This window comes from Struthio camelus, chromosome 1 (genome assembly GCF_040807025.1).
Source record: "Struthio camelus isolate bStrCam1 chromosome 1, bStrCam1.hap1, whole genome shotgun sequence".
Taxonomy (NCBI): domain Eukaryota; kingdom Metazoa; phylum Chordata; class Aves; order Struthioniformes; family Struthionidae; genus Struthio; species Struthio camelus.
The window spans coordinates 149,022,130-149,046,698 of NC_090942.1; the positions used below are offsets into that span (position 1 = coordinate 149,022,130).

The 24,569-nt window shown below is 36.8% G+C and overlaps 1 protein-coding gene across 1 annotated transcript in view; it reads left to right on the top strand.

The window, feature by feature from the left end:
• HERC2 (HECT and RLD domain containing E3 ubiquitin protein ligase 2) overlaps window positions 1–24,569 on the top strand; it is a 119,738-nt gene that overhangs the window by 40,404 nt on the left and 54,765 nt on the right. Inside the window, exons 11-43 of the mRNA XM_068923146.1 lie at window positions 37–225; window positions 923–1,074; window positions 2,358–2,515; window positions 2,983–3,096; window positions 4,503–4,754; window positions 5,664–5,857; window positions 6,413–6,613; window positions 7,326–7,554; window positions 7,625–7,749; window positions 9,328–9,506; window positions 10,130–10,314; window positions 10,695–10,850; window positions 11,109–11,294; window positions 12,469–12,639; window positions 12,746–12,849; window positions 12,967–13,117; window positions 13,748–13,962; window positions 14,873–15,005; window positions 15,102–15,229; window positions 15,356–15,551; window positions 16,142–16,278; window positions 16,777–16,950; window positions 17,027–17,163; window positions 17,277–17,428; window positions 17,827–18,018; window positions 18,821–19,008; window positions 19,489–19,681; window positions 20,277–20,459; window positions 21,062–21,246; window positions 22,678–22,825; window positions 22,917–23,113; window positions 23,349–23,579; window positions 24,257–24,392. Coding sequence (XP_068779247.1) covers window positions 37–225; window positions 923–1,074; window positions 2,358–2,515; window positions 2,983–3,096; window positions 4,503–4,754; window positions 5,664–5,857; window positions 6,413–6,613; window positions 7,326–7,554; window positions 7,625–7,749; window positions 9,328–9,506; window positions 10,130–10,314; window positions 10,695–10,850; window positions 11,109–11,294; window positions 12,469–12,639; window positions 12,746–12,849; window positions 12,967–13,117; window positions 13,748–13,962; window positions 14,873–15,005; window positions 15,102–15,229; window positions 15,356–15,551; window positions 16,142–16,278; window positions 16,777–16,950; window positions 17,027–17,163; window positions 17,277–17,428; window positions 17,827–18,018; window positions 18,821–19,008; window positions 19,489–19,681; window positions 20,277–20,459; window positions 21,062–21,246; window positions 22,678–22,825; window positions 22,917–23,113; window positions 23,349–23,579; window positions 24,257–24,392 — 5,671 coding nt within the window. The remainder of the gene's footprint in view (window positions 1–36; window positions 226–922; window positions 1,075–2,357; window positions 2,516–2,982; window positions 3,097–4,502; window positions 4,755–5,663; window positions 5,858–6,412; window positions 6,614–7,325; window positions 7,555–7,624; window positions 7,750–9,327; window positions 9,507–10,129; window positions 10,315–10,694; window positions 10,851–11,108; window positions 11,295–12,468; window positions 12,640–12,745; window positions 12,850–12,966; window positions 13,118–13,747; window positions 13,963–14,872; window positions 15,006–15,101; window positions 15,230–15,355; window positions 15,552–16,141; window positions 16,279–16,776; window positions 16,951–17,026; window positions 17,164–17,276; window positions 17,429–17,826; window positions 18,019–18,820; window positions 19,009–19,488; window positions 19,682–20,276; window positions 20,460–21,061; window positions 21,247–22,677; window positions 22,826–22,916; window positions 23,114–23,348; window positions 23,580–24,256; window positions 24,393–24,569) is intronic.

The following is a 24,569-nucleotide window of genomic DNA, read 5'->3' on the forward strand; positions in this document are numbered from 1 at the left end:
CAGAATTAATACTTAATTGAATTTTTCATTTTCCAGGGATCTCTACAAGAGGTCATTGCTTGGGGCTTAATAGGTTGGAAATACTATGCTAACGTGAGTGGCCCAATTCAGTGTGAAGGACTTGCCAATCTTGGGGTTGTGCAAGTTGCCTGTGCAGAGAAACGTTTTCTAATATTATCTAGAAACGGACGAGTTTACACGCAAGCATACAACAGTGATACACTCGTGAGTGATTTTTACCTGTTTTTTTTTAGATGTGTTCTCTCCTGCATTATTTTGTACCATAAATTTGCTCTTCTAACTCTTTATAAAATCTCAGGAGTAGATGAGGATATACTGATTTTTATAAGCTTCTTTTTTGTTGTTGAAGTTTTAGAAGTAGTGATTTTGATCTCTTGTATTGATTTGATTAAATATATCTGATTTCTGTAATCTCCACAGAGATTATGAACATCAGCTCTCTATATGAATATAATCTATATGATTATGAATCTCTATAGAGGTTATGAACATAATGATAATTGCTTTCATCAGTGTGCTGACCATAGTAACAACTGTAGAAGTAGGCAGATATGACATGGATTTCAGTTCTGTGATGTACTGCCATATCCAAATTGTGCAGTTTCTTAAAAATATGCTGTAACAAGACATGTTCATAGCTAAGATCGCCTGTAAGGTTAAGATAAACAGCACTTTCATAGGTAGTGAAGACCTTATAAGGATGGGAACAAAACAAGTTCAGAGCATCATTTTTGTCAGACTTCATTGGTATATTTGAAGTTTTTTTCTTTTTTTCCTTCACTTCATTAGTTTATTAGTAATTTTAGAGTTTTGTTAGAGCGGTAGGAAAGCTTTACCTAATTTTTCTGTATATGGGCAAATGATTGAAAATATAGGCAGCTTGTATTTGTTTGGTTCACAGGGACCACAGCTGGTGCAGAGTCTAGCTTCCAGAAATATTGTGAAGATTGCAGCACATTCGGATGGGCATCACTATCTTGCTTTGTCAGCAAATGGAGAAGTTTTCTCTTGGGGTTGTGGAGATGGTGGAAGACTAGGCCATGGGGATACAGTGTATGTGATAAAAATGATTATAATATTTATTTACCAGTGTTTCTCATTCGTATTAGGAATTATTTATTGTGTATGCAAGCACTTAAAAGAGGTAATCCTGAAATACAGCCACTTGCAATGAAATAACAAACAAAAGTTAATGTATTCTGATCATGATTTATTGAAGGCTGCCTGTACTTTTGAATCATTAAGTTGGACAACAAATTAGGCAAATAAGATATTTCTGGTCCTGTCCTGGTTGGGTAGCTGTGACTAGTTCAGCAAGCAAATCGGCTGTTAACGCTGGCATAGTAACTGACATTCTTATGCGCAGAAAATGTGTTATGGATTTTAATATGGCAGATAACTTTTCATATGAAAAACTATCTTAAAGGCAATTGCTTTAGAATTGAATATACTTCTATAAAATGTTGGTATGTGTTCTCCTTACCTCATAGAGTCTCATTAAGGAACAAACGTTCTTCAGGTGAACAGTTAAAGATCCATAGCTCAAAGACTGTTGCTATACAAAATTGTATAAAATATAACTGTTAATCTAGTTTTGCTTTTATAATCTGATTTGATAATCCAGCAAATATTTCACATTAAACATTCAGTAGTTCATGTTTAGCTCTGTTACCAAGTAGAAATTGCATTCTTCTAGCATATTTTCTTTCCTTTCGTATTGCCAGTGCTATATGAATGCTGCCTTCTGAAATATTTGTAGGTAGAGCATGACTGCACTATTACTAGGTCTTTCCTTCATGATTTTAGGAATCCACGCTCATTTTCTCTATAAACATTGTTTCAGGTTCAGAGCGGCGTCTTCTCCTATGCAATCGTGTGGCATACACCATTGCATTTTTTCCTGTGTTAAACAATAACAACAATGTCCTACTTTTGTGTAGGAGCAATATTCTGTAGGCGTGCACATCAATATATTCCAGAAATGTTGTCTTCCACCAATGAGTTCCCTGTAAACCAAGGGAGTACTTCACCAGGGTTAGAATTAGCAATTAAAGATCATATTTTCAATAGTAGACCTAAATATTTCTGAAAAACGCTCTATTTCCAATTAACTTAATACAAATAGTAGCTATCAGACTTCTCTGTAATGGTGTATATGTTGTTGAACAATCTGAACTCTGTTTTTGGCTTATAGCTCTACTTAATTCTTGCTATCCCAGACTAGTAATAAGGTTTGCAGCTTTAATTGCAGCAATTTTTTAACAAATAGAGCACATCTTTTATTACCTACTCATCAGATCACCTTTTGTGAAATATGTTGTCGTCTTTTTAAATAGTCCTCTGGAGGAACCGAAGATGATATCTGCTTTATCTGGGAAGCAAGCTGGGAAACATGTTGTTCATATTGCATGTGGGAGCACCTATAGCGCAGCCATCACTGCTGAAGGAGAGCTATATACGTGGGGACGAGGAAACTATGGCAGGCTGGGTCATGGTGAGTTATTTAATATCTTAAAATGTGCTGTTTGGCACAGAAATGTTTAGTGGATGTTTCAAATGTTCTTTCATTCAACTTACCTACAGCTGCTTTGAGAGGAGTGTGTGGTCTCACATGTATTGAAAAGGAAATTTTTGGGGAAGGAAGTGTCTCAAAAATACTAAATTTCTGCAAGTTTTGTTAAAATAAGTACCTGGATAGAGAAGAAAAACCTACCTTGTACTCTTTTTCCCTCCTCACGAAGTAAAGATTACCTCATGGCTTAAATCCGTATTAGATACCTGAGAAATCACATAGGACTTAGGTCGTGATGCTTAAAAATCTTTAAAAGAAACAAAAAACCAAAACCCCCAAAGCGCGCTCACACACAGAGAACAAACCAAAAAAAAAAAAAAAAACAAAAAACACAGACAACCCAAGCCGCTTCCTGGTTTTGCTGCTGACAGAGCTTCTTTGTTTTGAAGGTTCCAGTGAAGATCAGACCATCCCTATGTTGGTCACTGGGCTGAAAGGACTGAAAGTTATTGATGTGTCCTGTGGGAGTGGAGATGCTCAGACTCTTGCAGTTACTGAAAATGGTTAGTAGCAAAATGTAACTAACGCTTTAAGTAAAATTACTTCTTTATCCTTTCATTGTAAGATATTTATACTGAAGGCTTCATGCTTGTTTGTAGTGGCTTGAATTCCATAAGAATTTGAAACCAACATTCCTATTGAAGAAATAAATATATATGTATGTGTATACGTTTTGCAGATAATGTGCACGGATATATTTCTGTGCAGATATATACAATACTTTCATTATGGATATGCATATATATATATTTGCATTTATTTTATATCTATTTAAAATACCCAATGTAAGTGTGTATATATACACAAATATTACATATATATACATTTACATCCAAATTATGCAGTATGATATAAATTCAAATAGCTCACGTTTCCACAACGGCCACGTTGTTGAGGAAGAGGGATGTCTTTGTTAGCCAGTGAGAAGTGCCGAAGAAGGGCTGTATTTGGAATCCTGTTTCCCAGCATCCCTGAGTTAGGTACCTGCTGAGATGGATTCAGAACTTGAATTTCCCTGGGTGAGGTTAGGCCCCAGAGTCCTGCCTTTGAAAATGAATAGCTCTTGGAAGCTAGTTCTTTCTTTTAAAACATAGCTGGTTAGGCACTATATAGAAGCTGAAAGATTTGCTGATCCAGGAAATGGAAACCCTAATTTTTTTTTTCCTTCTTGTATACTTCCACTGCTTAGCAGAGTTCTTTAGCGACTAGTTGATGGGAGTAAGAGATAGAAACACTTTAAAGTGTTTCTAAGACAAGACTCTCTCTTTTGGTGTATATATAGATTGACCATTCTTGAACCGTAATTTTATGTAATAGTAGATGCAAAATGACTTGGCCATTTCAAAGTTCCTACTCCAGGGCTTGGATTTAATAGTGTGTTTCAAAAGAACATAAGAAACAACTACTCTTTGTACTTCATTTTGTGAAATGGTTGAATGACAAGAACTGGCAGTGAGGAAATCAGCTTTGGCAGACGTTTGATATGGAAAAATGTTTCACAAGCACTTATAAATAACAAGCCTTATAATAAAGGGAGGCAGCTTTAAACTAATGATAGCAGTGCAGGCTCGATTCTCAGTAAATTCTCTACTTTCTATGCTTTAAAGAAGGACTTTTTGTACGCCATTGAATTTTCAGTGCGTAAGTATGTATTATCCTTTTTGTGTTTCATTTTGCCAGCCTGAGAACTTTTAATATCAGGAACCACTATTCAAATTTTTTTCCTCCTAATCACTTATTTTCAAGGATTGTTGGAAATGAGTTCCTAACTGTTGTTCTTAAATCACAATTTGAAATTTGTGCTAATGATAAAATCTGAGACTTTAAGAACTTGCTTGTCAGAACAGGTAGCGTCCTTACATGAAAAAGCAGTGCAGTATTTTTGTTTTTTTCTTTCTCTCATTTAAAGGCCAAGTTTGGTCTTGGGGTGATGGAGATTATGGAAAACTAGGAAGGGGAGGCAGTGATGGTTGCAAGACTCCTAAGCTGATAGAAAAACTTCAAGACCTGGACATTGTGAAAGTACGCTGCGGAAGTCAGTTTTCTATTGCTTTAACCAAAGATGGTCAGGTCTACACGTGGGGAAAAGGTGACAATCAGAGGCTTGGGCATGGAACAGAAGAGCATGTTCGATATCCCAAACTGCTGGAAGGCTTAAAAGGTAATGATTAAAGCTGGAAATACTCAGAAGTGCTTTTTATTGTTGTTGGAACTGCTTATTGTACATTAATGATCTTAACTCCAAGAGTGACAGTACCATGTACACTGATGTCATATTTTTGTCTTGTTGCATTGAAAAAGATAGTAGTGGTTTTTTTTCCTACCACCTGTCTTTTATACCTTTAAAATTCCAGCAGACTTAGAGCCACTGTGTCAAGGCTTCTTTAAATGCTTCGTTATCTCTTGTGTTCTCCATATTCTTGCTGCTTTTCCTGTATTAGCCTCACAGAAGTGCTTATTTAAAACATTTATTTTTGCATTGTCATGCAAATACATGTGCTTAGATTAAGGAACGTTGACTAGGATAAACGGACGTCATTGGCAAATAGTACTGTGCCTAAAGTCGTGCTTTTGCAAGTGTTTTTGACTAGCTTGTAATAGGGTCGAAGGATGTTTCTTGTGTTCTTGAGAAGTTTGAGATTCTGTAGGGGAAGGTGAGGGAGAAACCTCTTTTATATCACCATTTTGTTCATATGTAATGAATAATCTGTTTGAAAATAATTTCTGAACTATGTTAATGCCACACGACTGCTGTATAACGTTACAGTGTCAGTTCTAATATAAACCCTGAATAAGTGTCTGAGTAGAGGGGATACAAAATAGAACAAGGCTGTTAAAAGCTTGTTGACTTTGGCACTTAAGCTCTCTCTTAAGAATCTTTAAATACTTCCTCGGTTTCTCGGTTTTCTTTTGCTGTGCTCTTCCGATCTGGTACAAGGGCAAAGGTGAGACTATTGACAGGCATAGTTTGGTATCATTGTAATTAGTATGGTTTTGCTTACCTCTGCTGTTTTTCTGTTAGTGATCGTAATCTTTAAGTTACATTTTCAGTATTTGACTTTCCTCTCAGGAAAAAAAGTGATAGATGTGGCAGCTGGATCTACTCATTGTTTAGCACTGACTGAAGACAGTGAAGTGCATAGCTGGGGGAGCAATGATCAGTGTCAGCATTTTGATACTTTGCGGATCACCAAACCAGAGCCCGCAGCTCTGCCAGGATTAGACACAAAGCATATTGTTGGGATTGCTTGTGGGCCTGCTCAGGTAAATTTTTGAATCTCGTTAGTTGATATTTGTCTTCGTCTCTCTCCGTGAGACTACTTCTGTACGCTAATCCCGTTCTCTCTTTATATGCCTGTGTAACTTGGAAGGCATTTTGCATTCTGAATAGATGAAGACTTGGAAAAAGCAAAGCTTGCCGTGCAGTTACTCTGCCAAAAAGGAATGACTAGCTTTCCTTCTGTGGGGTACTCCAAGAAGTAGCTATTTACCTGTTACTTCTGGTGCAGCACTGCAAAAGTTGTTAAGCTGAACGCTTCTGGTGGCAAAGAGAGTGAGATATCTGGGCTAGCATAACAGCACTTTGAGGAAAAAAAAAAAAAAGATAAGAAACAGTTCTTTTCTAATTTTGGTAGCATTTTATATGTGTTTGCAAGGATGCAAGTGGAAGGTTCTCTTCAGCAGACGTACTGATGTAACTGCTGCACCACGTGCCCTTATTCAAAGGCGTGTGTTAACTCTGCGCTCCTATCTTTAGTCAGTGTTGTCCTTATATTTGGGAAATAACTGCGGTACTTTGTATGTTGTTTCCATTTATAGAGTTTTGCTTGGTCATCATGTTCAGAGTGGTCGATTGGTTTGCGGGTGCCTTTTGTGGTGGATGTTTGCTCCATGACATTTGAGCAGCTAGATCTCTTGCTGAGACAAGTGACGGAGGGAATGGATGGCACCTCTGATTGGCCCCCACCTCAGGAAAAGGAGTGTATGGCTGTGGCAACATTAAACCTTCTAAGGCTTCAGGTACCTTCAGTTTCTTGTTGAGTAGCTGGTCAGATAAATGTTTCAGCAAATTGCCTGGAGGAAGATAGTGGGCTTAGTGTGCCCTAAACATTTTCATTGATTCACAAAGGGAAATAAATAGCTGCAAAATTCCGAAGGTAGAAAGAAATATTGTAATGTTTGACTTTCCTTACTTTACAACTTAGAACTACCAAAAAAGCTGTTCTTATCTCGACAATTTTTATTTTTATAGGTCACTTTAAATGCAATCTGAAGTGTAGATTGATATACTCAGTATACTGAGTATACACTGAGTATATCAGTGAATGTAGCCCACGCTCTCACAGGTTTTGAGCACTTCTTAATGTTTTAATTAGCATTTACGAGAGCGAGCATCCTTTAGAAGGTATCTGACACTTGCTTTTCACAGCATGATGTACGAATGTAGAAACAATATTATCTTTAGGTTTTTATAGTTGATAGTTTTTGGATATATAGTTATATATAGTTCATAATCTTTTGGTTTAATTGAGATGTGTATGTATTTGGGCAAACCAGCAGTTCCCTTTAAAATTAGTTTTACAAATTTACAGAGAAAATGTTTATATCTAGGTGAGTGAGCTTATTCAGTTGTTCTAGGGTTGATCCCCCCACCCCCCCCCCCCACCAGTTCACATTTTTTCTTTCTAATGAAAGCTTTTTTTTCTTTTCTTTTTTTTTTCCTTCTTTTCAGCTTCATGCTGCCATTAGTCATCAGGTTGATCCAGAATGCCTTGGCTTAGGTTTGGGCAGTATTCTACTCAATAGCCTGAAACAGACAGTAGTAACATTAGCAAGCAATGCTGGCGTTCTTAATACTGTCCAATCAGCTGCTCAAGCAGTGCTTCAGAGTGGATGGTCTGTGTTACTGCCAACAGCAGAAGAGCGGGCTAGAGCTCTCTCAGCTCTCTTGCCTAGTGCAGGTAGGTCCTAAGATGAAGAACTACTTTGTGCTTTCATTTCTAGTTCATTTAATGTTTCCCCCGTTCTTAGTTTCAGGAAATGAAATGAGCGTAAGTCCAGGCCGGAGATTTATGATTGACCTCTTGGTGGGCAGCTTGATGGCTGATGGAGGCTTAGAATCTGCACTAAACGCTGCTATTACTGCAGAAATTCAGGTATGCTTCAGCAGTTTTGCAGTTCTGTATAAACGGAGCGAGAAGATATACAGAGTGTGTTCTGAAGTTTGTGACGTTATCCCTTTTTGACGTGAACTGTGAGCCAGTGTTTGTATGGAAGCGTGATTCACATTCTCCTTTTTAGTAGAGTGTTTCTTTTCGTTGCCTAGAGTGATGATTTTACAACAGTCAGAAACTTTTTCCGTTAAGCTCTGTAATAGGAGCATAATTTTACAAAGTGCTTTGTACCGTTCTCATGCTTCAGTTCTTCACAACCTCGAGTTCACCCATACCTCATCAGCAGAAATTACAGCCTTATTGAATTAAAGGTGAATGAACCCCTTGTATCATTGCAGTGTTCTGTAGGTTCAAACTGATTCAAGTGTTTGACTGATGCTAACTAGTTATGCAGAGACTGAAAGAAACATTCTGTGTATACTTTCCTCTCCGTTAGCCTCTCGGATATGGGACATTCTCTTTACAGACCCAGACAGACTACTTTAAGTTGTATTTATATATGGTTGTGGAAAAACCAATGTGCCTTTCGCTTGGATAGTTTTTTACTAGCTTGATTTTTATAACCTCATGTGCTGATGCCACATGAAGGTATTTTCTATGTATGGTAGAATAAGAATAGATAAGAATCACTTAAAATGACTTAGTTTTTTATAATTCTGTCTGAGACTCATATTACTGTCCCCTTTTCTCAACTTGCAAGACAGATGGTGTCCAGAGAAGGATTAGAGTCCCTTTTTCTCAACTTACAAGACAGATGGTGTCCAGAGAAGGATTAGAGTTGCAGTTTTATGTTCCTGATGTATTGCTTTCTTGGTTCCACTGCAATGTGGGTAAATGGAGAGGTTTTCTGATGCAGAGGAAATGCGTATTAAGTTTTACTGTAATACATAGTCTAGTATTTGTGGGTTTTTTTTTTATTTTTTTGGTTTTTTTGCATTCAAAAAGATGCAGAACCTCTAGATTCTTAAACAGACCTCCTAGGGCATGTCTGCCTTGTAGCATAGCTCGGCTATGCCTGAGCTAGCTTTAAGGATATCCTGGAAGTGATCTAGGTGGTAACATACACTACTGTATAGGTTAATTTACATTCCGTAAAAACTGGATAAATTAGTCTCAGTAGAGTTCTGTGTGTCTATAGCTCAGTAGCAAATCTAATCCAGGTTCTTCTGCAGTGAACAGGAATTACTACTTTTATAAATAAGCATAAGCTTATAAGTAAGCATACCTTCACTTGTGAACCCTGCAGCAGCTACTATCCTGTCAAAACATAAATAGAATAGAAATTAATTGTTAACCTGGGTTGGTGGAAGCTGAATTCAGAGTTTTTCTTCCTTTTTCTCTCCTCCCCTCCCCTTTTTAATAATAATAAAATAAAAAATGTGCCCGTGTGGTCTTTTTACATGGAGTATGGAATACGAATTTGTCTCGTAGGTGTTGTTTCACTTCTGGAGTAGCTAATAGTGACTTGATCAATAGTGACTTGTAAATGCTTGCTAGTAAAACGTTTCATGGTCATAGTGGCAGTTTGCTCTTTTTTTAAAACTTCATTTAAAATTTTAGGATATTGAAGCAAAAAAGGAAGCGCAGAAAGAAAAAGAAATTGATGAACAGGAGGCAAATGCATCAACGCTTCATAGGAGTAGGACTCCATTGGATAAAGACCTTATTAATACTGGAATCTATGAATCTGCAGGAAAACAAAGTTTACCATTAGTTCAGTTAATTCAGCAGTTACTAAGGTACTTGCTTCCACTTATCTTTTGTTTTTCTACAGAAGTCTGTCTAGATACATTTTATGAAACATTCGGCTAAAGGATGACTGGTTAGCGAAAAAATGCAATCTTCTGTTACTAGCTCCTCAAAATTCAAAATACTGAACATTCTTCCAGCCTGTGTGTAGCTTTGCCATTTTATGTGGCTAACTAAGGAGGAAAGCTCTAAAGTAATTACCTGAATATAGAAAGACTTATTGCTTTGCTCCTAACAGATTTTGATACTTCTTCCTGTCCTCTGGAAAGGCTGTGTAACAAATATACAGTGAACATTCAGAAGCTCTTACAGAGTAGAAGCATCAGCACGAATTTATATGGAACTGAATGTTCTACCTCAAAGAGATTCAAGTTAGGGCATTAAGTGCAGAAGAAACCTGAGTTTTAAATTCTTGAAATTAAAAAAGAATTGCAGATAAACAGCCAATATAGGACGGTGAGAACAGAGCTTCTTCATGGCAACCACAACAGCAGATAGGCCATAGAAATATAGGTTAAGCTTTTGCTGGAAATTCTCACGGATAAGTAACCTATGCCAGGTTTCCTTATAGGATATTCTTTTAAGTGCTTTACGATGCTTTTATACCAACTAGGAACATCGCTTCACAGACAATAGCCAAGCTAAAAGATGTTGCTCGTCGCATTTCTTCCTGCATGGACCATGAACTTTATAGCAAAGAGAGATCTGCTTCTCTGGATCTGTTGCTCCGTTTCCAGCGTTTACTTGTTAGTAAACTTTACCCAGGAGATTGTGTTGTGCAGATCCCAAATACATACAGTAAGTTATTTAAAAAAAAAAAAAAAAAAAAGCACTGAACAACAAAAAAACAAAAAAGCACTTCTGTAATATGTTTTTTTGCAGGCTAGTGGGTTTATATTTTACCTTCTCATCTGATTTGTCAGCTCAGTTGCTGTATCTTTAAGAAAAAGTTTTTGAAAGTAGTTTTCTTAAATAATTTTTTGTTAAGGAAAAACCTCTTTAGAAGGTAACTGGATCTAAGTCGTGAACTTTTTAAAAGTTTTTAAAAAAGGTGTTTTAGTTTCTTAATTCAATGCTAATAGAGTAGCCGCGTTTCAGAACAGTTTGATGGTTTTTGAAGTCTGTCTCTTGAATATGGCTGTGTGATGGTTTGTGTGCTCTTCCTCCCTTTTATACAGGTCCTGACCTCCTTGGAGTTGGCTCTTTACTGAAGAAATACACTGCCCTTTTGTGCACACACATCAGTGATATACTTCCTGTGGCAACCAGCATTGCTTCTGCTAGTCATAGGCATTTTGCAGAAGTATCTCGTACTGTGGATGGAGATTTAACAGGTAGGCTTTTATCCATTCTCCTCCTTCCCTCCCCTCCCAGGAAATTATAAAGTTATAGTGTAGGTGTTCATGAGGCTGTAAATAAGTGAGAGAGACTCAAATTAATCTCTCAGCTGGGGGAAGGAAGGAAAATTTGACTGGAAGACAAGAGCTTTGTACTAAAGCAGTAGTACAAGGTAGACTATGTTGCTTGGTGATTTTCGTCCAGCATGTTATAAATATAGGTCTTTACTTAAATCTGAGTATTTTCTGTTTTAGGTGTTCTTCTTCCAGAATTGGTGGTTTCTATCGTGTTACTCCTCAGTAAAAATGCTGGATTAATGCAGGAAGCTGGTGCTATCCCTCTGTTGGCTGGCTTGCTGGAACATCTAGACAGATTTAACCATTTAGCACCTGGAAAGGAAAGGGATGACAATGAGGATTTAGCATGGCCAGGAATAATGGGTATGTGTTAGCAGCACCTGGACTATTTATTTATGTTTTGATAAAACAGCTTTATAAAAATGGTGATCCTTCATGAGCTTATCTCAGCAAGGCAATTATACTTTATAGTACAAGAAGATTTTAGTAATCCAAATCAATTCAAAAGGCATTGTTTCTATCAATGAACTCTTAAGAAAAATATGTTTACAGATAGGATTAAACAGAGCATAAATGCAGCTTTTTAAAGAACTAATTCAACACCATTTAGCTAGTTACAGCATCCCATTTCATTTTTTTGTGTTTTGAGAGTTAAAAGTTGTGAATACGTGAATAGTACTGTGTGTTTTGTTATTAAATTATGTCAGTAACATAAAGGGAGAGTAATCTGAAGGTTTGAAACAAGTTTTCCTTTCGCAGTGCACTCCATAATATGGGGTATGTCTGGGTGAAGAGAGGGGCACAAAATCTGCATTTCTGACTGTTTGTAACTGGTGAATGAAGCGTGGTTGCCGTAACCCAAGAGCACTAAAGGTCATACTGCTAAACAGTAGTGTGTTGGGGGAGAGTTTTTTTAAAAAAAAAAAAAAAAAAAAAGAAAGAAAGAAAGAAAGAAAAACCCCAAACCTGTATGAAAATTCAATTGGTACTGGAATAGAGCAAGCAAATGGAGTGTCATGTGTGTGAACATTACTCTGATATTTCTTGCCTGGATGATATTATAGCCTTTAGTGTGAAATAGAGTTTACTGATATGTAGAGTATGTAACTTTTTAAATTAAAAAAGTTGGGGTTTAGATGGAAATAGACTGTATATGCAGTGCCTTTTGCGTGAATGCAATTGCAGCATATAGTAAAAGTGAAGGAGACTTGAGGGAGAACCATCTAGAGCACTAATTTGCCAGAAGAGCAGCTATCCTGTTCCACCTCCAAGCAAAGCACCCATGTAGTTGGGCAGTGCCAGATCTATCACAACGTGACATTGTAGATTACTGCCTAAAAGGATATAACATACAGATAATTTGACTGCATTTCGTATTACTCCTAACATAGGAACATGTTCATAGACATTTTAACTTTTAAGCATATCGAAAACCAAGCAGCCTTTGAATAGAAGTGAAGAATTGGTAGGGCAACTATTACAGAAAGTCCAGAAAAACCTATGTTTAGATATATATTCTTGTGTTTTATACCCATAGGTTCATTTTTTACTGGCCAGAGTTGCAGAAATAATGAAGAGGTGACACTTATACGTAAAGCTGATCTAGAGAACCACAATAAAGATGGAGGATTTTGGACAGTAATTGATGGGAAAGTATATGATATAAAGGACTTTCAAACCCAGTCTTTAACTGGCAATAGTATACTTGGTGAGAATCAGCACCTGAGCTGAAGATTCAGATTGATTTTGTTTCAAAACTGGATGGCACAAGCAGTTGCGTATATATTATACTGACCACCTCATTCTTTTATTAGCTCAGTTTGCAGGTGAGGACCCAGTTGTTGCTTTGGAAGCTGCCTTGCAGTTTGAGGACACACGAGAGTCGATGCATGCCTTCTGTGTTGGCCAGTATATGGAGGTAAAAATGTTAGGATAGTTTGTTATAATGGATACATGTAATATAAGGTATTGTTTTACTTTTAAAACTTTTATTGGAGCTCAGTTCTAGCTTTCAACTAATATTTCTTTTCGTTAGCCTGACCAGGAAGTGATTACAACCCCAGACCTCAGTAGTCTGTCATCACCTCTCATAGACACAGAAAGGAATCTGGGTCTTCTCCTTGGACTGCACGCTTCCTACTTAGCAATGAGTACACCACTTTCTCCTGTGGAAGTTGAATGTGCCAGTAAGTAGAACTTCATTTTAAGCTTAAATAAGTGATAAAGGCTCACCAGAGCATGCAGGAAAGTGTGCAGTCCAAATAAATTAACTGGAAATCTAGCACCTCTTTAGTTTTACTGTTTTCTAAAGAACAGAAGTTCTTTATTCTTTATGTTAATTGCCATGCACATCAAAATCCAATAACTAAGCAAGATTTAAGGAGGGATTAGATGACAATTTTGAAACGTAATACAGAGTTTTGTAATACATAATGTTCAGAGAATGTTGAAGGAGAAAGGAAACGCTATATAGCCCAGTTATCTCACTGTGTCATGTTCAGATAAGAGTATCTCAAGCATCTGGTGCTGGATTCTATAATACTGGTTTCTTAGTTTGGTGAATAGAGGTTGCAGTTCAGTATTCATCACAGAATAATAGCTAAGGTCCTATTATTATCTCCAAACAGGTGATAGCTGCCCTGTCCTTGAATATTTCTTAATTTGTACATTATTCCCCCCAAGCTTCAGCAGATGGAGGAACTGCTAAACCTTCTGTTTGCAACTGTGGTATTTATTTTATTGCAGGAATTTGTTGGGTCTTGATAGGTTAAACTTTCACCAGAATAAGCATTTATATTTTGCTTTCTTTCCTTTAGAATGGCTCAAGTCATCTATCTTTTCTGGAGGCTTGCAAACTAGTCAGATTCATTACAGTTACAATGAGGAAAAAGATGAAGACCACTGCAGTTCACCTGGTAACACTACCCCAAGCAAATCAAAACTATATACACATCGATTAACTTTGAGTGACCATTCACAACCTTTTCTCCAAGCTATTGCAGATAATAATATTCAGGATCACACTGTGAAGGTAAGCTCTCTATAGTCCTGTTTCCAAAAAAGGTTGCTGAAAGCTGACAGTGGTGCTGTGAAGCAGTTTCAATGATGAAAACTGTACGAAAGTTTTAGCAGACAATAAAAACAGTTATTTCAAAATTACTACTTGTCTACTTATGAAAGGAGTGGTTGAGTACTACTAATGGATAAAATCTACTGTATTTCACTTAATGTGGTAACTCTACAGTTTCTTCTTTTCAGTTTTCGCATGTGAGAGCTAAAATAATGTAAATATTTTTGCAAAAAAATTACATACTGCATGACTTGCTGTGTAAAGCTTTAGTAGTATTCACAAACCATGCTTACCTCAGTTAAACTAAGATGAAGTTCTCAGTCAAAGTGAGGATGTATTTTATGCTTCAGGTACATGTATGTCTTAGTCTTAAATTCCCGCTGCACCTTGGGTTCAGGTTTCACATAGTAGAAATCATAGATACTGTGAAAACCTTGCCTTTATATTGATCATTGTCTTCGTAATATCTTCAGAATTTCTAACGCTAATTTAAAAAAACAAAAACAAAAAACAAACCACCCACCAACCCACCAAGAAGTCCTGCAGAGGATAGGATAGCAATGGTGATGAGTTAGGAGAAGACCCTTAAAAATGGGTCCCGGCTATCTAAATAAGAAATCAGAAGCGCTAGTAGCTTTGTTCCTTGTAGCCATGTTGCCTTTAATACGAGAAGAACGGTATAGGGCATCTTTGTAATATTTGTAATTCCTGTTGATTAAATAGTGCATGCTCTGTAGTGCCTCTGGCTTCTGAATATTAGTTCAGGTTGTGGAGGTTACTCAGTATTATTTACGTGTGCTAGCTGAGGTATTTTGTACCATTTATTGTATTAACAAATAATTAAATAGTGTTTTGTTTTGTGTTTCTGTAGGACTTTCTGTGTCAAATAGAAAGATATTGTAAACAGTGCCACTTAACAACACCGATCACGTTCCCTCCTGAGCATCCTGTGGAAGAAGTAGGACGTTTGTTATTGTGTTGTCTTCTGAAACATGAAGATTTGGGTAGGTAGGCTCATGGTACAGCTTTTTGGACCAAATTAATCCCTGCTGTTGATGATTTTAGAAATATATGTTCATAAATTGTCTTTTCCCATTAAGGTCATGTAGCACTGTCTCTTGTTCATCCTGGTACCCTTGGAGTTGACCAGGTAAAACACAAAACTTTACCAAAATCTGTGGTGGATGTGTGTCGTGTTGTCTACCAAGCAAAATGCTCGCTAATTAAGGTAAGCCTTTTACCTTCTGATGTCTAGCTAATTTTTCTTTGTAAGTGTTTTATTTAAAAAAGTTACATATTATATGTTTTGGTGTATATTAAACGGTAATCTATAATCTTTCCATGCCTTTTCTAGACCCATCAGGAACAAGGACGTTCTTACAAGGAAGTTTGCGCTCCTGTCATCGAACGTTTGAGATTCTTATTCAATGAACTGCGTCCTGCAGTTTGCAATGATCTCTCTATAATGTCAAAATTTAAACTTCTGAGTTCCTTGCCCCGATGGCGGAGGGTGGTTCAGAAGATAATTAGAGAAAGAAGAAAAAAGAGAGGTAAGAACATTATCCTATTTTTTTTAATACAACAGTGAAACTCAAACTCATTCCACGGTTTGTTGTATATTTCACATTGTTTTTATTAGCTAAAGTGCTAAAGTCATTCGCTTCCTTGTGCATTTTCACAAACTTTTCTAAATCAGTGGTCACATGTCCGTTTGCTGTAGGAACTAACAAGAGAGTCAATCTAAAGTGAAGTTTGCTTGTTTTGCCAGGGTATTAAAAATGACCTGACTATATCAATTGTTCTGAATTTGTATTTAGTAAAGTTTACCTAGAAGCACTGTCGTCTTAAAAATGTTGTTTTTAAAAAAGTGTAGTAAAACAACTATTTAACTAGAAATATTAGTGTGCTGATCAGACACTGAAATGCATTTGATGTCAATCTTTAAAGGTTAAGCCTATTGCAGATATTACCAGAGCTAGTCTAGTAGTAGTTGGGCTTAGAGTTCACCTAGAGTCTATTTCCTTTTTGTCACAGGCGGATCTTGTGATAAATTCTGTGTCTTCAGTCATCATGCAGACCTAAAACTTGACACTGTAAATGCTATCCAGTTACATGAAGGAGTATTTATTTTTTTCCCTAGTGCCAAAAAAATCTGAATCTGCTGATGTAGAAGAATCCAAAATTGGAAATGAAGAGAGTGATTTAGAAGAATCCTGTGTTGTACCTCACAGTCCTGTAGCTATAGATAAAAGGCCCATACCAATCAAATCACCCAAGGTAGGACACCAGATTTTGAATCAGCCTTTTGAATAAAAATGGAAATAGGAAAGAATATTAACTAAAGCAGCGCTTGAAATAAATTGACGTTTAATATTCTGATAATGGTGTTTGGGATGCATAATTAAGCATGGCGCCTTGTTTTAATGAAACTTAAGTCTTAAAAATAAGCTTGGGTACTGCATATTTAGAATCTGTAAAAATCTTTTCTGTAATTTTAAGATTATTGATAATCTTAGAATTGTGCAGATAAAAGTTTCGGTTCAAAATAAAAGACCACGATAAGTTACTTTCTCTTGTTTGATTACCAATGCATGTGAAATTATGTGTAGCAGTTATAAACGTGATACTGAGATACAAATAGTATTAAGCGCTTCCCTGACTTTGAAGACTTTCTTTTTTCACCTAATATTTTAAATCTGGTTGTGGTTTTGTATGAAATAACTTAGTTCTCAGTAACTTAAAATTTGTTAAACTTGCTCTTTTTCTATTCTACAGGATAAATGGCAACCACTTTTAAGTACGGTTACGGGTGTCCACAAGTACAAATGGCTGAAACAAAATGTCCAAGGCTTGTATCCGCAGTCTGCCCTGCTTAACACCATTGTTGAGTTTGCGCTTAAAGAAGAGCCAGTGGATGTGGAGAAAATGAGAAAATGCTTATTAAAACAGGTAAGCTGATTAGAAAATGTGCTTGCATGTGTTAGCACTTTACATAAATATGACAGTTTTTTCCTCCTCTTTGCAGTTAGAAAGAGCAGAAGTCCGTCTGGAGGGAATAGATACTATTCTGAAATTGGCAACAAAAAATTTTTTGCTCCCATCTGTGCAATATGCTATGTTCTGTGGATGGCAGAGGCTTATTCCGGAAGGAGCCAACATAGGGTAAATCTCCCCCCACCCCAATCTGCCTCCTCTCTCTCTCTCTTTTTTATTTTTTCTTTCACAGTTCTTAAGAAAAAAGTATGTAAAAACTTTGTTGTTGTTTTTATATGAAGGGAACCTCTTACCGACTGCCTGAAGGATATTGATTTGATCCCACCATTTAACAGAATGCTGCTAGAAGTAACTTTTGGAAAGTTGTATGCATGGGCTATTCAGAATGTCCGGAACATCTTGCTAGATGCTAATGCAAGATTTAAAGAACTAGGTGAATCTCATTTTGTTGCTGTTAGCGGGGAGGGAAAAACTGTATTAAACTAGCTGTATTGCATTTTTTTCAAGTTCCTGGTAACAGAGGTCCTAAAATGAGTTCCCTTGCTTTGTGCTGAGAAATATTTTGACTTTTCTGTTCTCCACCCTTAATTTAACTCCCTTTCCAGTGTTCAAGATAATGTTGCTTGTTTTTCAGTAACAGGGGAATTGCTTACCCTTTAGTGATGTTTTACCATTAACATTAAATTGTTATAAAAAGTTCTCTGAACTTCTACTTGTAAGTTGTTAAAGCCAAGGGTGGAAATAATATGTCAATCATTAAATTTATAAACTATTTTACTCTAGCTCGCAAATGTCAACTGACTTTACGTTATGTGTACTATTTCTGAACAGGTGTACAACCTGTTCCTCTGCAAACAATTACTAATGAGAACCCAGCAGGACCAAGTCTTGGAACTATTCCACAAGCTCGTTTTCTGCTGGTCATGCTCAACATGTTGACGCTGCAGCATGGTGCCAATACCTTGAGCCTTCTCCTTAATTCTGGCATGCTAGCGTTGACGCAAACGACACTGCGACTGATAGGTATAAGATCGTTTGTTTCTTTGTTTTGAAGAAAATACAGGTTTGATGAATGTCTCTTGTAGGTTTTAGTTGTTGATGCACCTAAAGTACAGAAAGACTTTGCTGGTTCAAGATAATAAGTAAAGCTGTTCACCTTCACCACCAGTATAAGAACATGACAGTAAGCATCATGGGGAAGGAAGTTAGTTTGACTATAACCAATCATGATTTTTTTTTCATGAGCCTTTGTCTTGACATCCTTTGTTAGAATTTGTGAGCGACAGAGTAATTTTGGTAGAAGCGTTAAAAACTGCATAGTCCTTACTCGTTTACTTTTATTTTTTCTATGTATTAAAACCTTTCCTAGCCTGTATTTAGGCTGGAACCTTCCTTTGATCTGTTACAAGAAGTTTCGAGTGGTGTTTGCCGTGATTCATGCTTTCCTGCTTTTATTTCTTTTTCCTAGATAGTAGCAAATAATTGTTCTTGTAACTTCTGCTTAACTGGAGTGCTCAAATGGAAGCTTTTCCCCCTCGAGCTCTATCAGTAAAATCACTTAGGCGTTGGACTGATCATTCTAACGTCTCTATTATTTGTCATTTGTTTTTGCTCAAAATTAAGTATTTAAAACCTGGTGCATTCAAACTTATTATATCCTAGCTATATAAAAGCTCAACTGAGTTTATCACCTGTTAAGCCAGTTTCCTTTATTTATAACTGCTTTCATATCACAAAACTTACGTGCTGTCAGGTTTAAGTGTGACAGAGGTACTCAAAAAATTTCTAGCTGCTTTTAAATTTTCTCATTTTCTCTTCACTTTAGGACCTAGTTCTGACAACATTGAAGAAGACATGATTGCTTCTTCTCGTGGAGCTTCTGCTACAGTCTTAGAAGAGTCGAGAAAGGAAACCACACCAGTTCAGCTCCCTGTTGCTGGACCAGAGCTGGCAGCCATGATGAAAATTGGTACCAGAGTGGTGAGAGGGGTAGACTGGAAATGGGGCGATCAGGTACAACTTCCTCCTTACAGGTTTGGATGTGTTAAAATCTGAAGTCTGTACTTAATGGGCTGTCTGTGAATTTTATATTCCAACTTTGAAGGTCACCTTTCAAAGACTTAGATAACATTACATAGATAAAATACTTGTTTAATTTCAGTTTTGGCCATGAAAATTCTTTTTCAGTGAAACTGTTTTGATCACTGAATCACTTGTTTGCCACAATATTATGCAATTCCAACCAGGTGTGTGGAACTTCTGTACTGTATTGTAAAATAGATCTATCCATGGATGTTGCTGAAGTTCACTGGGATGATTTCTTTAGAAGACTGTGAGAATATTTTCCAACTTTATGCTGAATTTTGAAAAATTACTGAATGTTCCCTGTCTAAACAATAGGTTAGCAGAAAAAAAAAGCTATGTTGTTACTGTATTAACTTTAGATATGAGTTAGAGTTGCTGATTGTTTAACTTGAGCCTCTCTTCTGTCAGGATGGCCCACCCCCTGGTTTGGGTCGTGTGATTGGAGAATTGGGAGAAGACGGCTGGATTAGAGTGCAGTGGGACACAGGAAGTACAAATTCTTACAGAATGGGGAAGGAGGGGAAATATGATCTCAAACTAGCTGAGCCACCGCCTGCAGCACAGCCCACAACAGAGGATTCAGACACTGAGGATGATTCTGGTAAAAAGCAAAGTTTTATAAAAATACAGGCAGGGTTTTAGATGAATTCCAAAATCCACCTCTTACAAGAGGAAGAAAGCTACTTGCAGAGCAGGAAGTGTTTTGTCAAAAATGATTAATAGGTGTGCACTTCTAACCGAATCTTTCTTAGAATAGCTTTGTCATGAGAAAGGAGACCGGGAAGGATTGTATCGTATTTGTTGAGCATTCATGGGCCAAAGGAAAAGGCATTATCCGATGGAAATAAGTCAGTTACTGGTATCAGGAGGTACACGTTTGAACGTACGTTAATGACGTTCTAAAATGTGGATTTTACTTGGCCTAATTATATGTTGTCACACTTCTTCCCCGTTCTTTGCACTGTATTCTGAATTTCTTTAAAGTAGTATACAGCTAAAGAAGAACTGAAAAATGTCTGCAAGAAATATTTATATTTTCCCTAGCAGTGTAAAACAAGGAATCTCCTTTATATCAAATCAGCTTAAGAAAATAATATTTCTCCCGATTTTCTCACATATTGTTTGTTTCAGAACACTTTGTAAAGTAGATAAACAACATATCAACGCGTTTGTTTGCTTTTTGTGTCTCCCTTCAGAAGGAGAACAAGTTGAAAGGAATCTCCACCCTACTTCAATGATGCTGACAAGTACTGTGAACCTGTTGCAGACACTGTGTCTCTCTGCTGGTGTCCATGCTGAAGTCATGCAGAGTGACGCTACTAGGACTTTGTGTGGTCTGCTCCGTATGCTTGTGGAGAGTGGAACAATAGATAAGTCAGGTATATTATGTAGACATAGTGTGCTTCAGCTGAATGCTTCTGTTTTGGGTTTTATTAGCGTCTTACAACTTTGTAAATCTTCTGTTAGTAATTTTTATTCTTCTAAGATGAAAGGCTAGAAAATGCATTTTCAGACCTTTTCAAATCCTAAGTGGTTGCAAAAGCAACATAAATGATCTTGGCTGTTCTTAGACCATTAGCAGAAATAGCTTCAGAAATGCATGAGATTGTGAGCATCAAGACAAATATAGTTTTTTGAGACAACGAGTTACTTAAGCAGTCTTTTTCTATCTTGGAGGAACGGTATGGCTGAATATATCGTATCCATTTTTATAGCTTCTCTGTAATTTTAGAGAGTAAAAATTTTACTACTTTGAAATGAGCTAAATAAGGAAGCAATATGAGGATAAGAATTTTTTTAAAGGCATATTTTAAAAAAAAGTAATTATGAAGCTCCAAAATGGACGTTAACAGTACATTTTAAGGACAGTTTTATAGCTCTGTATTATGATTTATCCAAAAAATCCCTCAGGAATATATAGAGAATTGTTGCATAACTGGCAGAAGAGTCAACTGTTACATATGTATCTTTTTATTTTTAGCTTCCTTGCCAAATAAATTAGTTTATAAAGAACAGCATAGAAGCTGGTGCACGTTGGGATTCATTAGAAGTATAGCACTCATGCCTCAGATGTGCAGCACTCTAAGTACTTCTCAGTGGATAACTTTATTAATGAAAATTGTTGAGGGGCATGAATCTTTCACTGCTGCTTCTCTACAGAGACAGGTAATGTGTACATTTCCAGGTTCTTTTGATAAGAAATGAACTTGGGAGGGTTTGAATTGTCTTTAAAAAATGCATGTTAAAACTAGATTATGAATGTCCAGCTTTTAGTTAATTGGAGAAAAGAAACTCCCATATAATGCTTCTCAGAAGTTAGAGAAAAGATGGTTAGGAGAAGTGTGCAATTTGATTGTAGGATTCTTGAATTCTATACTACCTACTACCCCTCCGTCCAGGGTAAATTGTTGCTATTTTAATTGCAGTCTCTTTTAAGAAACTGCATCTTTGTATCTTATTTCAGTGTTTTTTTTTTTTTTACTTGCAGATTTTAAGTCTTATTATGCCTTTTTCATGAGTTTGAGATGCACCCTTTTTATGAGATATCTCTTCCAACTTCTAAGACTCAGGGATCAAGAGATCTTCTCTAATCTTTTCCTTGCTAAAGATGTTAATATTTTAAAATTGGTATCATACAGGCCTGTATGTTATTGTGTGATTTTTCCAAAGAATTTCGCCAGTATTTTCAATTTGATGAGCCTTTTCTCGTCATCTGGGACTTGGTGCGTTAGTCATCTATGCTGTTCAGGGAATTCTTGAGAGAAACGAGTGTGCCTCGCGTACCACCATCTAGCTTAGCAACTAGAAAAGGACAAAGCTTTGGATTTGTAGAAAGATATGTTATTGACAGAGGTTGGCACCAAGAGAGATTCTCCTAACTTGTTTTGGACTGCAGGAGATGAGGGAGCTTGCATGCTGAAATACTTCTGTTCAGAATGTGAAACCTCAGCTGCTCTTTGATACTGTACTGCAATGCCTTCCCGTGTTTCTAGCCAACCCTTCATAGAATGTCTAGATTAATGAAAGTTGACCTGTTTATTTCGTATTGTTTTCAGGCCCTAGTTATGCTAGTGTCCCTGTGGCTGCTTCTTGCCTTCTTGTATGATTCAACTTTACGTTTGTTATTATAACTTCTCTGCAGAGCACGAGAAGCTTTCATTCTGAAGTACATGCTAGTACTAAGTTCCACACCTGGAATCTGAACAAAGTTCCCACTCTTTATTCCTCTTTTTTCCTTTCTGTTTTAAAGATGTATTTAGGTTATTTTGTTTTCCAATGTGTTTGTCTCATGTCCGGACTGTTGCAGAGCTTGGCTCTACTAATAAAATGTGCCAGTAGAATTGTTACTGACTTTGAATTGTTACTGAACTGGCACAACTTTTTTTATGTATTCCTTAGCGCAAAAAAAAAAAAAAAGTTAAAATTAGTAGCTCTCTAATTTCAGCATCCAGAAAGAAAGAAACCAGCATTAGAGAAGTAATGATAAAGAAAGGCTAGTTTTTAAAAAGCCTTTCTTCCATACTTAAAATATCTGAGAATTTCCTCAACATTTGGTGACTTCAAATGGAATAACACTAGTGTTGCTCTCTTTTTTAGATCCTTGCTGTACATTTATTGAAAGCAGTACTTCCATCCTGGGACAAAAATGAAAGGTCGAGAGACATGAAATTTCTTGTGGAAAAACTGTTTGGTTTTTTAGGCAGCCTGCTTAGCACTTGTTCTTCAGATATCCCACTGCTCAGAGGTAGAGGAATTTGTTCTTAATGGCTTTTTCTTTATATATCAAATACATATGTTAAATTGACAAGTATTGTGTGATTGCTTTATATTTTCAGAGTCTACTCTGAGAAGGAGAAAGGCCAGGCCCCAAGCATCTCTAACTGCAACTCACAGCAGTACTTTAGCAGAAGAGATAGTGGCATTGCTGAGGACATTGCATTCGCTAAGCCAGTGGAATGGACTCATAAACAAGTACATCAACTCTCAGCTAACCTCCATCACCCACATCTTTGCAGGAAAACAGTCAGAAGGGGTAGTTTCCACGTTTTAAAATAAGCTCATTTTTATAGCAATAATTATTTTAAAGTGATAAATATTAAATATTTGTAAATAATATTAAGCTTAATTTTGAAACCATCTCTTATATCTATCTATATATATATACCTGTGCTGTAATTTTTAAATTGGAATATGTACAATTACTTTTTATTTTAAAACAGGTGGAAGTTTGTTTTCTCCCTACAGTTAATTTTATTGTTCTTTGTTAGGCTCTTTTGGATGACTACTTTCCTGACACTGAGAATCCAGAGGTGGGAGGCCTAATGGCAGTGTTAGCAGTGATTGGTGGCATAGACAGTCGCTTGAGACTGGGTGGGCAAGTAGTTCATGATGAATTTGGAGAAGGCACAGTGACACGCATCACTCCAAAAGGGAAAATCACTGTACAGTTCTACGATATGCGAACATGTAGAGTATGCCCTCTGAATCAACTGAAACCAGTAAGTTCATTTTTATTGAGGCTTTAATACAGGGACGGGTATGGTTTTGTGGAATTAAAAGCAAAAACTGTGGTATGGTGCAAAGAAACGTTGTTCTTCCTTCATTCACTAAGCGTGTTGAAGCTCAACGCATACAAGTCTCTGGATTTGTGCGAGTCTAACAGAGTACTCGTGCATATCTTTATAGGGCTTTTAATGTCTGTCCTCGTTTCTTGAGGAGGCAAGAGAAGAAGGTATCTGAGATAGTCCTTTGACTTGGGCTAAAATCCCAAGTCGCGACCATGTGATTTATAGCAGTTAGGTGAGAAGAGCTTGGTTATGTCATTAATGTGAATTGCAAACTAATGTAGAAACTCTTGGATTTTTTCACCTATATCTCTATCTCAGGTTGGTTAAGATGGCTTTAGTGAAAGTGCGCAGCCTACAGTTCTTCCTTGCGCTCTCTCTGTCTTGCTTTTTCACCCACTAGTCATGTGATTGTGTGATGCAGCTACAACCTTAGCAGCTTTGTAGGGAATAAGACTCCTCTCTGGCTGTTCCTGGTCAAGAACAGTAAAATGAATAATGGTTTTGCTCTTCCTCACATAAGAACGGTTTAAAGTTCTGAATGATTTTATAAAATTTTGGAAAAGGCTCATTGATATTTTCTGATTTTGTCCCTTTCTCCCCCCAACTAGCTTCCAGTTGTGGCTTTTAACGTAAACAACTTGCCTTTCACTGAACCTATGCTATCTATTTGGGCTCAACTAGTAAACCTGGCTGGAAGTAAAATAGAAAAACACAGAATGAAGTCTCCTAATCAGGGTCTTTCAGGTACAATTTTTTTTTTATTTTGAGCTAAATATTCCCTAGGAAAAAATACTGGTAACAATAAATATACCTAGGTTTCTCTAGAACCCTTTTTTCTTGGTTAACCGTCAATAATATGCATTTATGAGGCACGTTTAGTTAGGAGATGAATGAACAGTTCTGATGCACTGTAAGTGCAAT